The sequence below is a fragment of the Cetorhinus maximus genome, chromosome 21 (genome assembly GCF_964194155.1).
Source record: "Cetorhinus maximus chromosome 21, sCetMax3.hap1.1, whole genome shotgun sequence".
Lineage (NCBI taxonomy): Eukaryota > Metazoa > Chordata > Chondrichthyes > Lamniformes > Cetorhinidae > Cetorhinus > Cetorhinus maximus.
In genome coordinates, this window is record NC_135899.1 from 77,851,268 (window position 1) to 77,868,507 (window position 17,240).

Here is a 17,240-nt window from a genome sequence, read left to right on the forward strand (position 1 = left end):
CCCCCATCCCGTGCCCCCACCCCCTCCAATCCCATTCCCCGTCCAAACAATACACAACAATCAATGAGTGTGTGTTGAGACTCACTGAGCTTTAGCATCACCAGGTCACCGGCCGGAGGATAATTTAGTCTCTCAGCAAACTCCCGGCTGTACCAGACCAGCAGCTCATTGCTGGGCGGGATTGGCTTCACGGTGTAGAAGTAAATGTCGGTGCCATTCTGACAGGCGACCAGGTTCTGCTCCTGCGCCGAGTGTGCGGGATTGACGTACCGCATCCAGTTACTCTTCCGCACGTCGTACCCGTCCAGAAAGTGATGGAGCCTCCCGGAGGAATAAACCTGGTGGTGACATCAAATGGAATCAAATTTAAAAAGGGATGGAAAAAGGGTGGGCGGTGGGGGGGAAGAGGGAATAAGGCAAACACGAATGTCACCTGTAATTCTGATTCACTTTTAAAATGTTTCAATTTGACCCGAGGAAAATAATCAAAGTAAAACGGGTTAAGCAACCTGCTCCATGTAATCGCCAGTCCAATCTGCACGCCGCTTGTTGTTTGACTGTGGAGCAGAATCAGGAGCACAATCCTTCATACCTCTCGCCTGTCAGCAATACTTTTGCAGATTCTAATGAGGCTAACACAGTGTCATGTTAACTGAGCTATTTATGATAGCTGTCACATGGTAGCAGTGAGCTCATCTGGTGACATCATGTTCCTGAGGGTTGGATCTTCCTCTGCGCGCGTGTGCCTGTGTCTGTTTCGCTCTCTCTCTCTCTTTCATCCTTGAGTTTTGAACACCTCAGCCACACCTCCCCACCCCCACCCCCCCCTCTCCCCCCCGAGGTTGCTTTACAGCTGAACACAATTCGTGTATGTTTTGCCTGAGAAAGTACAACGATTCCGCAACAGGAAGGAAAGTCACATGGTGATATCATTCGTTTCTTTTGAATACGGGAATGATGTGGAGCCAGGGTATTTTGAACAGGAACCAACATGCAAATATTGATTGTGTCTACGGGGAGTTTAGCGCCTTTTGTCAGGTTCATACTGCAATCTCAAACCCTGCAGGGAGGAAGGTAATTTCAGACTGTGCAACCCAACCGAGTCCCTTCACCCTTTCTCGCCGATGTCTTTGCTTTTTTAAAAGTATCATAAACTCTAGTGGGCAGCTTTGTTATGGAACCGGGGTGATTCCACATCTTCCTTCGCCTGTTCCTAATGCAGCAGAGCTCTGTGTAGGACCCCAACACATTGCTTCCATGTTCAAACTCATGTTGCTGCGATTCTAAACTCCAAACAGGTGTATCTTTATTTTCTAGATTCTCTTTCCCATTTTACCCTCCCGAGCGCGCGCACACTGGCTCTCACTGGGGTACAGTTCCCCACGCACTGACTCTCACTGGGGTACAGTTCCCCACGCACTGACTCTCACTGGGGTACAGTTCCCCACGCACTGACTCTCACTGGGGTACAGTTCCACACGCACTGACTCTCACTGGGGTACAGTTCCCCACGCACTGACTCTCACTGGGTTACAGTTCCCCACGCACTGAGTCTCACTGGGGTACAGTTCCCCACGCACTGACTCTCACTGGGGTACAGTTCCCCACGCACTGACTCTCACTGGGGTACAGTTCCCCACGCACTGACTCTCACTGGGGTACAGTTCCACACGCACTGACTCTCACTGGGGTACAGTTCCCCACGCACTGACTCTCACTGGGGTACAGTTCCCCACGCACTGACTCTCACTGGGGTACAGTTCCCCACGCACTGACTCTCACTGGGGTACAGTTCCACACGCACTGACTCTCACTGGGGTACAGTTCCCCACGCACTGACTCTCACTGGGTTACAGTTCCCCACGCACTGACTCTCACTGGGGTACAGTTCCCCACGCACTGACTCTCACTGGGGTACAGTTCCCCACGCACTGACTCTCACTGGGGTACAGTTCCCCACGCACTGACTCTCACTGGGGTACAGTTCCCCACGCACTGACTCTCACTGGGGTACAGTTCCACACACACTGACTCTCACTGGGGTACAGTTCCCCACGCACTGACTCTCACTGGGGTACAGTTTCATACACACTGACTCTCACTGCAGTACAATTCCACAGACCACTGACCCTGACTGGAGTACAGTTCCCCACACACTGATTCTTACTGGAGTACAGTTTCATACACACTGACCCTGGCTGGGGTACAGTTCCACACACACACTGACCCTGACTGGGGTACAGTTCCACACACACACTGACCCTGACTGGGGTACAGTTCTACACACACACTGACCCTGACTGGAGTACAGTTCTACACACACACTGACCCTGACTGGGGTGCAGTTCCACACACATACTGACCCTGACTGGGGTGCAGTTCCGCACACACACTGACCCTGACTGGGCTGCAGTTCCGCACACACGCTGTCCCTGACTGGGGTGCAGTTCCACATACACACTGACCCTGACTGGGGTGCAGTTCCGCACACACACTGACCCTGACTGGGGTGCAGTTCCGCACACACTGACCCTGACTGGGGTGCAGTTCCGCACACACTGACCCTGACTGGGGTGCAGTTCCACACACACACTGACCCTGACTGGGGTGCAGTTCCGCACACACACTGACCCTGACTGGGGTGCAGTTCCGCACACACTGACCCTGACTGGGGTGCAGTTCCACACACACTGACCCTGACTGGGGTGCAGTTCCACACACACACTGACCCTCACTGGGGTGCAGTTCCGCACACACTGACTCTCACTGGGGTACAGTTCCACACACACTGACTCTCACTGGGGTACAGTTCCGCACACACTGACCCTCACTGGGGTGCAGTTCCGCACACACTGACTCTCACTGGGGTACAGTTCCGCACACACTGACTCTCACTGGGGTACATTTCCCCACACACTGGCTTTCACTGGAGTATAGTTCCACAGACACTGACCCTGACTGGAGTACAGTTCCCCACACACTGACTCTCACTGGGGTACAATTCCACACACACTGACCCTCACTGGGGTACAGTTCCACACACAAACTTACCCTGACTGGGGTACAGTTCTGCACACACTGACTCTCACTTGGGTACAGTTCCACATACACTGACCCTGACAGGGGTATATTTCTGCACACACTGACCCTGACAGGGGTACATTTCCGCACACACTGTCCCTGACAGGGGTACATTTCCACACACACTGACCCTGACAGGGGTACATTTCCACACACACTGACCCTGACAGGGGTACAGTTCCGCACACACTGACCCTGACGGGGGTGCAGTTCCGCACACACTGACTCTCACTGGGGTACAGTTCCGCACACACTGACTCTCACTGGGGTACAGTTCCGCACACACTGAACCTCACTGGGGTACAGTTACACACACATGCTGACCCTGATTGGAGTATAGTTCCACACTCACTGACTCTCACTGGGGTACAGTTCCACAAACACTGAGCCTCACTGGGGTACAGTTACACACACATGCTGACCCTGACTGGAGTATAGTTCCACACTCACTGACTCTCACTGGGGTACAGTTCCACAGACACAGGCAACAGTACCTTGTTGTCTGGGTGGAAGCTGTTTTGTGTTCAAATTCTTTTCAACCCTTTGGTTCACCCTGTTTATTATTGCTCCCCTATAACCACAATGCCTATGTAATGCTGCCATGTTTAAAGTGATCACCTCACAGCAATACACATTTCTTCCTACTAAACTTGTCCAAGGTGTAGCATTAATAAAGGAATGGGGTACAGTTCATGACACTGACCCTCAAAGCAATAACTAACAATAATATAGTACCTTTAAAGTAAAACATCCAAATGCACTTATGCGGGGTGAGTATCAAACAAAATTTGACACTGAGCCACATAAGGGGATATTTGGACAGGTGACCAAAAACTTGGTCAAGCAAGGTAGGTTTTTAAAGGAGTGTCCGAAAGGTGAGATGTGGAGAGACAAAGATGCTTAGGGAGGGAATTCCAGAGCTTGGGGCCTAAGCAGCTGAACTCAGTCAACAATAATGTAGTGATTGGGGTTGTGCAAGATGCCAGAATGGGAGAAGTGCAGAGATCTCCTGTTAGAGGTTCAAATTCAACTCCACAGGTGCCGTAAACCTAGACGCTGAGTGCTGGCTGTGTGGCTACCCATCCTAACCTCACCTGGCAGACACAAGCACCTTCCATGTGGGCCTGGGGTTTGGTGGGTGACTGGGTAATGAGCAGGAAGCATATCTGATTTCCCTTCCAACACCCTCCTCGTCCCAGCCCCAGACTAGGGGCACTGAGACCCATTGGGACACCGTCACTGACACCAGTCACTCCAGCGCTGCAGGCAAAGCTCAGTCTTCAGCACTTAGCTTCCTACAAGGCTCAGTGTTACCCGAGGCACGGCCACTATCCATAATATATTTGGTAGGATGGGGAAAAGTTAACGGTCAGTGCTTCAGCTGAAGCTGATACTATGGTCACTGTTTGAGTTTACAAGCTAGGGCGGTTGGGGGGGAGGGAGGTGCTTTGCAGGGCCCTGGCCCTGTCCTTGCAAGATTCTATACCTGATTCTGTGACCCACATTCTGAAGGAGCGTGAGATCAAGGAATGACCCCTAAAATATTTGTTTCTAAAATTAACAGCATCAACTATTGCAAAGAACGACAGGAGACAGAGGGAGAGAGAGGGGGTTGGGGATGGAAAGCACAGCCGGCAATTTGTTTGATTGGGTAATCGCTCAGTTCCCCAATGTGACTCGGTGCCCAGAGTCAGCGTCCACAGAGTGCCAAGGACCCCGCTCACACCGTCCGAGTCAAAACTCAACCTGATTTTTATTATTGTATTCAAGTTTCGTATTGTCAAAAGCAAAACCACAGTTTGTTTCCCTCAATTTACTCTAAGGTAGTAATTTCACGATTATTCCTGACACAGACGTCACTAGAAATTTTTGTGTGTTTAGTGTTCCCTATCAGCGTTCCCTTGAAGCGATGTGTGTGCATTGCACGGCCGACCTTAAGCAGTGCAGCAGTTTAGTTTGAAAGCGGGAAGGGGCCAGAGTGTCGCCGCAGCCAAACACGTGCGGATATTCCCTCAGCTGGGATTGTTTTTAGTTTCTATTCAATCTCTGCAGAACATTCCGGATTTTGTTAGCCGCTTATCGTTTCCTTTTTTTTTCCCCTAAAGAGGCTTGAAACCTGATTTATAATACTGAGAGTATCCCGTGAGGGCAGGGGGGGAGGGGAGGTGCTTTCGGATGTGATGCCTCCTGCAGTCAAATAGCCCCGCCAACACTCACCATCCAGGCTCACCCACATGAAGAATGGCCAATTGGGCGGGGTGTTGGAGGAGATCACAAAGTCTGTGCACCGTAAATAAAATCAGAAGGGCCGGGAAGAGGGTGAATGGGGAGAGAATTGGCGGGGATAGGAGAGGAAGCGAAATTGCAACACAATAATAACTGGGGAAAAAAAATACACCAAACTTTCTTAGGGACTACATCCTGAATGCGTGGACGGCCATGAAACTGGAAGCGAGACCGTCTGTGACGTTATTGCATAAATGCTTAACGGGTCGTAACGAATTCCTCAGCGATGCTGTTACGAATAGAGGATAAATGCATGAACACCTCCGTTAAGGTGACGAGGATTCCGATAGGAGCGCTTTAAACAACTTGGACAATAACCAGACCCATTTCTGGTGCTGAGCTATCAGGAGGTGGGAGGTGGGAGCTGGGGGGTGGGGGGAAAACGAGGGGTGAAGCCTCTATCTGTTGTCCCCGCGCCGCTCCTGAAGTCCGGGGCGATGTAAAGTAAAACCGATGCAGCAAATTAAGAGTCAATAACAAACTGCCAGAGCCAGCTCGATAGAATCCGGCTGGAGCGAAGACCAACTTAAAACATGAAATGACGATGGGAAGTGGTTCACAGAAAAAGTAAAGAATGAAGGAATATGCTGCTGGGGATGTCATTGAAAAGCAGACCCATGAATGAGCCCAAGAAGAAACGATGTGGCGACAGGGTGGGTAGATGGGGGTAAAGATCTATCAAAATCACAGGAGCTTGCTTTTTTTAAAAGGAAATAAGAGAGCAATGAGACACACAGGTAGAACTTTGTCGGCGATAATCCACATACAGCCAGCAGAGGGCAGTGAGACCAAAATGTGAGTGAGGTGGATCATAGTCTCACAATCACAGAGCCTGAGAGCACAGGAAGAGGCCATTGAGTCCAAGGTAATGCCTGTGCCTGCTCTTTGAAGGAGCTGTCCAATGAAGTCCCACATCTCAGCTTTTGCCCCAGTAACCCTGAACTCTTCAAGTGCACGTCCAATTGTCTTTTGAAAGTTCTTGTATCTAATTCAACCTTTCAGCCAGTGGGTCGCAGATCTTAACAAGCCTCCGTGAGGAGACATTGCTCCTGATTCCCCCTCTTGTTCTCTTGCCAGCTATTTTAAATCCGTGACCTCCGGTATACTGACCCACTTGACAGAGGAGACTGTTTCTCCCTTCCAGCTCCTGTATAACTTTGAAAATATTTGTTAGGTCTCCCTTTAACCTCCTCTGCTCCAAGGAGATCAATTTCAGCGTTTCCCATCTTTTATGTTCATCCATGGGTTGCGAGCATTGCTGGCAAGATCAGCAGTCGTTGCCCATCAATTGCTCTCAAGAAGGCCATGTCTCGCTAAAGAGGAACTGACACTGAAATTGAAAACAAAACTTCCATTGAGTCAGACATGAAAGGCAGCCAGTATGTGTGTGTTTGTGCGTCTGTGTCTGTTTATCTTCTTATCCTACAGGATGCTGGAGGTGTAATGGGTGCAAGTTGTACAGTTCTCTTTCAAGGTTAATGTAATGAAACTTGAAAAAATCCCTCCCCCAACCCTGGTTTTAGTTTGTTAATCTCATCAAGCCACCACCTTGCAAACCAAACTGAGAAGGTGAGCTGGCTAAATACCTCAGCTAATCCCTGCTCCGTGGAAATATTACAGCATTTTCTTCCTTCCGGACTGAATATTGAATTCAACAACTTTAGATCTTGAACTCCCTCCTCCATCCCCACCCCCTTTCCGTTTCTTCCCCCTCCCTTTTGTTTTTTCCAATAATTTATATAGATTTTTCTTTTCCCACCTATTTACATTATTTTTAAATCTATACCTGTAATGCCCTGTCAGTCTTTCCACCCCGCCCCCACTAGAGCTGTACCTTGAGTGTCCTGCCATCCATTCTTAATTAGCACATTCGTTTAGATAATATCACCACCTTCAACACCTCTTTGTTCCTTTGTCTGTGACATCTTTTGATTATCTGCTCCTATCACTGCTTGCTTATCCCAACAACCACCCCACCCTCCAACTTCTCTCTCCCCCCGCCCCCCCCACCTTAAAACAGCTTATATTTCACTCCTCTCCTGATATTGCTCAGTTCTGTTGAAGGGTCATGAGGACTCAAAATGTCAACTCTTTTCTTCTCCGCCGATGCTGCCAGACCTGCTGAGTTTTTCCAGGTAATTCTGTTTTTGTTCTGGATTTCCAGCATCCGCAGTAGTTTTTTGTATTTTCCCAAGTGACTGACCCTGCATTCTATTGCTGCATTTTGAGCTCTCAGCCTATAATGTTCCTGTTGCCACACATTCATTACGCACAGAATTTCTAGGAACAGTAGAAAGGTCACAAGCCTCAAAAAGCCTCAGATTAATCTCACCTCCCTGCCTCCCCAATGCGCCCCTTGGTCCCTCCTTCCCATCGCACCCCTCGGTTCCCCCTCTCCTCCCCGCCCTTGGTCCCTCCTCCCTACCGCACCCCTCGGTCCCCCCTCCCCACTGCACCCCTCGGTCCCCCCTCCCCACTGCACCCCTCGGTCCCCCCTCCGCTTCGTGCCCCTCGGTCCCTCCTCCCCTTCACGCCCCTCGGCCCCTCCTCCCCTCCCCTTCACGCCCCTCAGCCCCTCCTCCCCTTCGCGCCCCTCGGTCCCCCCTCCCCTCCGTGCCCCTCGGTCCCTCTTCCCCTCCGCACCCCTCGGTCCCTCTTCCCCTCCGCACCCCTCGGTCCCTCTTCCCCTCCGCACCCCTCGGTCCCTCTTCCCCTCCGCACCCACCCCTCGGTCCCTCTTCCCCTCCGCACCCCTCGGTCCCTCTTCCCCTCCGCACCCCTCGGTCCCTCTTCCCCTCCGCACCCCTCAGTCCCTCCTCCCTACCGCACCCCTCAGTCCCTCCTCCCCTCTGCGCCCCTTGGTCCCGTCTTCCCTTTAAAGCCTTTAAGGGGACTGCTGGAAGTCACCACCAAAAAGATAAAGTCTAAAGAAAATACTTACCTGAATGTAGAGCAGGAGGTTGCAGGGGTAGCTCTTGGCTCCACTGCAGTAGTGAAGACCATTGTCAGGTCCCTCCCTCTCAAGTACTTTCCCCTTCTCCTGGTTGACCCCTCCCTGCCAATCACTTTCCCAATCTTCTAGGGCTGACCTACAAGTGACACAATGACCTGCCACTGAAATCTTCACCAGGGAACTCATATAATGAGGCCAGAGGCCCAATATTTGGTGTCCCTCATTTGTTCCCTGTCTACGTTGGCAAGTCAATTTTAGAGGGTATGTTGCTTCTAATATCAGTGAGGTGTTGAAGGATTCAGGGTTGGCATACAGCTTCCCATCTGAGTGGGTGCCTATTGCAGGCTGATAAACCCATGCCCAGCTGTTATTCTGAGGCTGAGTGTCACTGATGCTGCTAGAGCTGCTGAGTTTTTCCAGCACTTTCTGTTTTCATGTCACACAACAGGAATGGGTGGAAGTCGCCAGGTTCTTCACCTCTTGATCCAAGCAGCAATGCTTGGAAAGGAGCCTCGCACAGCCTGAAGTACCTTCCAGGGTGTAATCCTTGCAATCCTGTCAGGGTGATACCTGCCAGATCCCGGTTCTATGAAGCATTGGAGCTTCTGCTCCACAATTGTAGTTCGGGCCCAGCTGGAGTGTGCCAGCCTGCGATGTGAGCTTTACCGACTGGTACACCATTTAATTCAGCATCGCGGAGATGACAATGTCAGACCCACTCCACCCATCACCTTGCCTAATCCCCCAGCCTCCTCTCTCCAGGAACAGATCCAACCATCTCTTCACCCACATTTGCACTGGCAGTCCCTCCCTGATAATTTCATAACTCACACTGAGTGAAAAATTTCCCCTGACTTTCCTTCTAACTTCTCACTTCCTTATTTTTAATCTGGCATGAGGATTTGAACTTTCACCACGCTGTATACTGTGCCCAAATCAGCCCATGTTAAAACCCTCCAGAACCACAAAAACCTCAAGTGGCTCATCTCAAAATCACCTCTCTGCCAAAGAGAGCAACCTCAATTTCCTTAAACATCCTTCACAGCTGAAAATTACTGATTCCAGGAATCATCTTCACTGCTTTCCTCTGGATCCTTTCAAAGCCAATAATGTTTGTCTAGTGATCAGGAACTCAAGACTGATCGCAGTGCTCCAGGTGATCTGTGAAAAGCACTTCATACAGTAACAATATATCATGTGCTTTACCCCTCTGCCAGCAACTCATTTCCCTAGGGAGTGTGCTATCGCTTTCTAGACTTATCCATCGTAGTGTCGGCCATGGTTCAGTCCATAACACTCCTGCTTCTGAATTAGGAGGTTATGGGCTTCAAATCCCAATCCAGGGACTTGAGCACCTACTCAAGGCTGGCACACTATTGCAGTGTGCTGCACTGTCAGAGATGCTATGTTCTGGATGAGATGTTAAACTGCGGCCTTGTCTGCCCTCTCAAGTGGATGTGAAAGATTTCACAGCACTACCTAGATCTATCAGTAAAGTAATGGATGGGGTTATCAAAAGTGCTATCAAGCAGCAGTTGCTAAGTGATAACCTGCTCATTGACGCTCTGTTTTAGTTCCGCCTGGGTCACTCAGCTCCTGACCTTATTACAGCCTTGGTATAAACATGGACAAAAGAGCTGAACATCAAAGGTGAGGTGAGAGTTACTGCCCTTGACATCAAGGCAGCATTTGACTGAGCGTGGCATCAAGGATCCCTAGAAAAACTGAGGTCAATGGGAATCAGGGGGAAAGCTCTCCGCTGTTTGGAGTCATACCTAGCACAAATGAATATGGTTGTGGTTGTTGGAGGTCAATCATCTCAGTTCCAGGACATCACTGCATGAGTCCTTCAGGGTAGTGTCTTAGGCCCAACCATCTTCAGCTGCTTCATCAATGACCTTCCTTCTATCATAAGGTCAGAAGCGCTGATGATTGCACAATGTTCAGCACCATTCATGACTCTTCAGATAATGAAGCAGTCCATGTCCAAATGCAGCAAGACCTGGACAATATCCAAGCTTGGGCTGACAAATGGCAAGTAACATTCGCACCACACAAGTGTCAGGCAATGACCATCTCCAACAAGAGAGAATCCAACCATCGCCCTTTGACATTCAATGGCATTACCATCACTGAATCACCCACTATCAACATCCTGGGGGTTACCATTGACCAGAAACTGAACTGGACTAGCCATACAAATACTGTGGCTACAAGAGCAGGTCAGGAGCTAGGAATCTTGCGGCAAGTAACTCAGCTCCTAATTCCCCAAAGCCTGTCCACCATCTATGGGGAGAAGGCGGGAGAATGGGGTTGAGAAACTTATCAGCCATGATTGAATGGCAGAGCAGACTCGATGGGCCGAAAGGCCTAATTTCTGCTCCTATGTCTCATGGTCTACAAGGTGCAAGTCAAGAGTGTGATGGAATACCCTCCATTGCCTGGATGAGTGCAGCTCCCACAACACTCAAGAAGCTTGACACCATCCACATCAAAGCAGCCCGCTTGATTGGCACCACATCCAGAAACATTCACACCCTCCACCACAGATGCACAGTAGCAGCAGTGTGTACCATCTACAAGATGCACTGCAGGAACTCACCAAGGCTCCTTAGACAACATCTGCCAAACCCACAACCACTACCATCGAGAAGGACAAGGGCAGCAGACACATGGGGACACCACTTCCTGGAAGTTACCCTCTAAGTCACTCACCATCCTGACTTGGAAATATAACGCCATTCCTTAACTGTTGCTGGGTCAAAATCCTGGAACTCCCCTCCTAACAGCACTGTGGGTGTACCTACACCAGATGGACTGCAGCTGTTCAAGAAGGCAGCTCACCACCACCTTCTCGCGGGCAATTAGGGATGGGCAATAAATGCTGGCCCAGCCAGTGATGCCCACATCCCATGAATAGATTTTTTAAAAACTATTTTGATGAGCAGGAGTGTTCTCCCTGAATGCTGGCCAATATTTATACATCTAAACCAACATCACAAAAATAGGTTATGTGAGCATTATCACATTGCTGCTTGTGGGGGCCTGCTGTGTGTTAATTGACTGCTGCACTTCCTGCATTACAACAGCGATTAGACTTCAAAAGCAATTAATTGGCTGCACAGCACTTTCAAGTGTCCTGGGGATGAGAAAGGTGTTATATGAATGCAAGTCCTTTCCTCCCTTTCATAGAGGTCTAAAGATATAAGTATCTGGTCAGCTTCTGCCAGTGGCCTTGACTGACTTACCCTCCAGAAATACTTTCTGTTTATGTTCTTTGGGACATTGTCTTTGGTGTAGATTTCCCCAACCAATGGCCCAAAACGCGTCCCTTGGGGGATGTATTCCCTGCTAATTACTCCAATCACCTGTAGTAGAAAGAGAAAGGCATTGGTCAGAGATTACGCGCTTGTCCAAATCGCTAAGCCCCTTGGTCTGCTCACCATATGGATCCTATAATCAAAAGAGCAAAAAAAAAAACTGCAGGTCATTCACCATCTGAAAGAAAAAGATAAAGCAGTTTAATAGTGTTCAGTTAGTGCCAGCTTTCGCTCAGTGGCTAGCTCTCTCACATCGGAGTTCCACTTCAGCACAAAATTCGAGGCTGACATTACTAGTGCAGTACTGAGGGAGTGCTGCATTGTCAGAGGTGCTGTCTTCTGAATGAGGCACGAAACAAAGGCACCATGTTTCCTATATTACCACAGTGACGACACTTTAAAAGTATTTCATTGACTGTAAAGCACTTTGGGATGTACTGAGATCATGAAAGGTGCCAAAGAAATGCACGTCTCTTTTTAAAATGAAGGCCTCTCGCTTCCATTAATCCCCTTTCGGATCTTATGATGTGAGCTCAATGTGTAATCGAATAATACTGGACAGAAATGGCTCAAGTCTGATCCCTCGCCTTTGTCCACTACTTTGAAGGGTTCTGACGATAGAGATGCTGGAATTGGCCTAGTGCTTCTGGAAGAGCAGATCATAAGAAGACGCTGATCCGACTGTGCTGAACTTGAAAGGGGTTACTGGGCAAAGTAATCTTATTTGGAGCTTGCTGTGCACATTTTGTCTACATACCATCAGTGACTACATTTCAAAGGTAATTCATTGGCTGTGAAGTGCTTTGGGTAGTTCTGATGAAGAGTAATACAGACTTGAAACATTAACCTCTGTCTTCCTCTCCACAGATGGTGTCAGTCCTGAGTTTTTCTAGCAATTTTTGTTTTTGTCCCTGCTGACTCTGTTGGGTGAAAACCCAAGAGGAGGTTTCCAGCAAGTTGCCCCTCCCTTCCCACAATCCCTTCACCCATGAAAGCAGGCAGGATAATTCGGAAGGAGATTCAATCCCATACCAATGGGAACCTTGGGGACACCTCAGAATCACTTTGATGGAGTCATGGGGTGACACTGAGGTCTCTGATGTCTGAGGGATGTGGGAGGACCGGGAAGTGGATGAAGATAAGCAGGGGAAAATCTCTCCCTTACAGCACAGAACGAATGCCAATCAGGCACTCGACCCTGTTCTCCAACAAACCTGCAAAGGATGCCCCGTCTGTCTGATCATCTGAGGCTGAGACACAGCAGTCAGTTGGTGGATTAACACTTGGATGTGAGTAAGCCTCCCTGAACAGCCATATTTATATCCCTTTCAAGTAACAATTATAATTGCAGAGATGCTGCCAGATTGAGAGGATAAAGAAAGTACATTTCATCTCGAGCCGAAGTGAAAGGATTGTATTGCTTTGTTCGACTAATCGCTTTTGCGGTGAGGCAAATGTTGGAAGCAGATTCAATAATAACTTTTAAGTACTTTTAAATACTTGAAAAGAAAAAAAAATAAGTGCCATAGGGGAAAGAGCAGGTGTTGTTAAAAGAGTTAGTGCCATCATGATGGACTGAATGGATTCCTTCTATATTGCATCATTCTATAATTTGGTCCGAATCAAATGGCAAGATTTTAACTCATTCAAAACCCATGCATATACACTAAATCAAAATCAGGCCCAAAATGTCTGCAGTTAGCAGCAGACAGAGCATAAACATATTTCAACAAAGCAATGGAAAATATTGTTCATATTTTTTGTGTTGTTTTTTATCCTTCTTTTGTTCATTGTTTCTCTCAGCTCATTTTTCCCCACTCAACATTCTCTCTTCTTCCCCAGAAGGTCAGGGCCTCGAAACTTACTGATTCTGCATCCATTTTACTGGCTTAAAATGGCTGCCAAAGCATCTAACATAGTGGATGGCGTGCATGTGTACATTCCACACTGGTACAGCATCACCCACCATGTTGGTGAAGGCTGAAGTAAAGGTGTCCAGAGCCCGTGCTTGAAATAGGCATGAAGTAAATAGAAACTTTGATCGACATCTCCAATCCCTAATCCTCGGATCCCTGAGGTTACCATTATTCCATCTCCAGCTGAAATCTTCCACAAAACTTTACATAAGATTGGGTGTAGAAACTGCGATTTATCTGCATCATTCAATACCACACCTTGGGGTTGCCAATTACGCTCCAAAATTGCCCTGGAATCTCCAAGAATGGGAGATAAAGCTCCAGAATACTGCTGGGAGCAAACCAGGAGAAGAATCATAGCTACATTAAAAGAAAATGCTTCTCTGGACATTTTTGCTGATCAATCATAAAAATGTTGGAGGTGTGGTTTTGACTGACAGTCAAGACTCATCAATCAGATGTTTGCTTTCTGATTAGCCAGGCGAAGGTGAAACGCTATGAGGATGGACGTGTCAAGCAACCAATGGTGGTGAATGTAGGGTCAAGGCAGTTTGAGGGGGGGGGTCATGTGATGAAACCTCCAGGAATGCATTCAGCCAAAGTTGGCAACACCAAGTCCATCCTAGGCAGTGAAATCTCCATTTCTAGACCCTCTCTTGGTCAATTGAAAAGCAGTTAACTAACCATAAAAAATACTTAATTAATGGAATAGCCACAAAGGGAAAGAGCTGAGTCACAATCTCAGTGTTATTGCATAACAGACAGTCCGTGAATAAGTAAACCTTTTCCCTTTAATCAATGACTCATTAATCAGGAACTCAGAATAGAATACCATTGGCACATTCCAGGCTTCCGTTTCATTTTTAACCACAGCAGCCAGCATTGTGGTGTAAGGTTTTCAGTATGAACCATTTATTTGATGATTGGCCCAGACAAAAAAAGAAAACAAGCTGGGGCTGTCTGATAAGGATCAAAGGAATGGAGGAGGAAGGAATGAGTTAATGAGAAGCATGTGCATTTCTATAGCACCTTATACATTCTTAGGCTGTCCTAAAGTGCTTCACAACCAATAAAGTACTTTTAAACAGAATGTCTGGTGGCGCAGTGGTAACGTTCCTACCACTGGGCCAAAAGCTTTGGGTTCAAGTCCCAATCTAGGACTTGATAGCCATGGAAGATGTGTTCATAATGTGGCCAAACAGGCTGACTATCAGCCTGTAAATCCTTCCAATAAACCTGATGGCAGGTGGTAAGAGGAGGAGAGTTTCCTGGTCAGCCATACTGCTGAAGGCAAAGACAAACCACTGCAGTACTTTGCCAAGCATAATCATGGACCAATCCAATGGAAGTACATGGTTGCCAATGCCCTCTTAGGGTATGGTGCTGAAAGGAGGGAGTACTTTTGAAGTAACCACTTTGTAATGTAGAAAACTTGACCGCAAACCTGCACACAGCAAAGTCCAACAAGCAGCAATGTTGACCATATAGTCTGCTTTAATTATATTACTTGAGGGATAAATATTGGTCAGGGCACCAGGTGAACTCCCCAGCTCTTCATCAAACACTGCAAAATATATTTTTCTTTCTTCTCCTCTTTCCCCACGATTCACTTATTTCATTCATTTCTCTCTTTCTCTACACAGCCCTATCTTGCTGTGGGATTTGCAGGCACCTCCTCTTACACTCCACTTGGACACAATATGGTAGAAATTGTTTGGTGTCACATTGGCCACCCATTATACATCCCAACTGACATTCAGATCAATTGATTCAATGAAACTCAGTATCAAGCAGAGTATAATGAACAGTCAATGCAATAACACTAATTATGCAATTTTGCCCAATTTCTACTCCAATGTTGGGATAGTACCACAATCATTGCATTATGCAACTTTCACATCCCAGTCTGTCATGTAGTGTTGACAAAAGGAAGGTTTCGCTGATCAAGGATGTGCAGGTAGAGTTACATGACTGAAGACAAGTGGGAAGGATAGAAATCAATTGAAGAGGTGTCTTGCTTTCTAAACGGTGGGCTTGTTAAGTCTCACTGATTACAGCTTCTTAGCCTAGATATATATGACACTGCACTCATTTCATTGCAAAATGGGCTTTTAAGTATCCAATATGGTTCACGAGATGTGCTTGGATACATGCTGGATGAGTACTGCCCAACACATTGCTAAAGGTAGAAAAAGAGGTGTCAAGTGTCTGGAGCAGGAAGCCAAAGTTCTGACATTCCATTTTGGTTCCCCTTGCTGGCTTCTCATCTTCGACCCTCTGTAAACTCCAAGAAACTCTGCTGCCAATATGCTAACTTGCATCAAGTCCCCAACTCCCAGGACAGGTGAAGCATGGATTAGATACAGAATAAAGCTCCCTTTACACTGCCCCATCAAACACTCCCAGGCAGGTGTAGTATGGATTAGACACAGAGTAAACCTCCCTCTACTCTGTCCCCATCAATCACTCCCAGGGCAGTTGCAGCACAGGTTAGATACAGAGTAAATCTTCCGCACTGTCCCATCAAACGCTCCCAGGGCAGGTGCAACACAGAATAGGTACAGAGTAAAGCTCCCTCTTGCACAGTCCCATCCCAGCATGCATTAGGTACAGAGTTAAGTTCTCTCTACACTTCACCTTTAATGTAGACAAATGCTCCAAGGTGCTTTACAGAAGCACATTAGGACAAAAGTGGGAAGATTAAGTAAAGAAAGAAATATCAAGCAGGGTCGGAAAGATGTATCTTAAAGAGGGTCTTAAAGGAGAAGAGGCAAGTGGAGAGGGCATAAGTGCTGATTTGTAGATTTCATAAAATTAATTGGTTTTTACATAAAAAGTAATTTTTCCAATACATGGACTTCATCCAATGTAATTGATAAATGAATTAAAGAGTGTGTGATGAGCACTGATAATGATCATGAAATTACATAGGCCTGAGTGTCATGCTCCCCTGCCAGCGGGTTTTTAGGTGGGAGGAGAATGAAATTGAAGGAACGGAATTCCCCCCGGGTTCCCGCCCGCTCCAACCTGGCAGCGATTTTACTCTGGTGCGGACAAGGCTTCGGACGGGACGCCCGCCTTTGCCCCAATTGAGGCCCTTAAGTGGCCCAAAAAGACCGGGCTTAGATCTCGGGTGGGAAGTTGGGGTTGGGGTTGGGTGGGGGCTGTTGGCACTTCCATCAGAAGTCCCCTCCTGACTGCAGGCACCCCCACTCTTAAGATCCAGTGGCCACTAGACCTACCTCCCCCCAACCTCCGGCCTCTCCCCGACACTCTAATCACCCCCACTGCACCCCCCCACCCACCCAGGCCTGCACCCCCCCCAGGCCTTCCCTACCCTCCCAGTCCCCGTCCTGGCACCCCTGAAACCTATCTGGTCTTCCGGTCCCAGGACTTAGGCTCAGACACCTTCCTGAAGCTCCTCTTCAGCCCACTGCAGCTCTTGTTGCTGCAAGAACTGGAGAGCTGTCGGCCAATCAGATTGGCCAGCAGCTCTCTAAGGAGGGACTTCCTCCCAAGTGAGGGGCACTCAGGCATTCGAGCGTGAAATGGCTGTGGGGCATTCTGAGGCAATGGGCAACTCTTCAGATGGCAGGAAGGGAAACCCTGCCATCTAAAAAATTCAGGCTATAGGAATGCATCAGTTACAGTACAGAACAGGTCATTCAACCAAAGCTGCCCATG

The 17,240-nt window shown here is 48.1% G+C and overlaps 1 protein-coding gene across 4 annotated transcripts in view; it reads right to left on the reverse strand.

Annotated features, from left to right (window-relative positions):
- LOC144696025 (PR domain zinc finger protein 1-like) overlaps nucleotides 1–17,240 on the reverse strand; it is a 116,192-nt gene that overhangs the window by 18,332 nt on the left and 80,620 nt on the right. For 3 of the 4 annotated variants that reach the window (XM_078567199.1, XM_078567202.1, XM_078567200.1), the window contains exons 3-4: nucleotides 11,569–11,688; nucleotides 86–338 (exon numbers count right to left, since the gene is read on the reverse strand). In XM_078567199.1, coding sequence (XP_078423325.1) covers nucleotides 86–338; nucleotides 11,569–11,688 — 373 coding nt within the window. Of the gene's footprint in view, nucleotides 1–85; nucleotides 339–509; nucleotides 726–11,568; nucleotides 11,689–17,240 lie in introns of those variants that run through there. The other variant, XM_078567203.1, reaches the window with a different exon arrangement.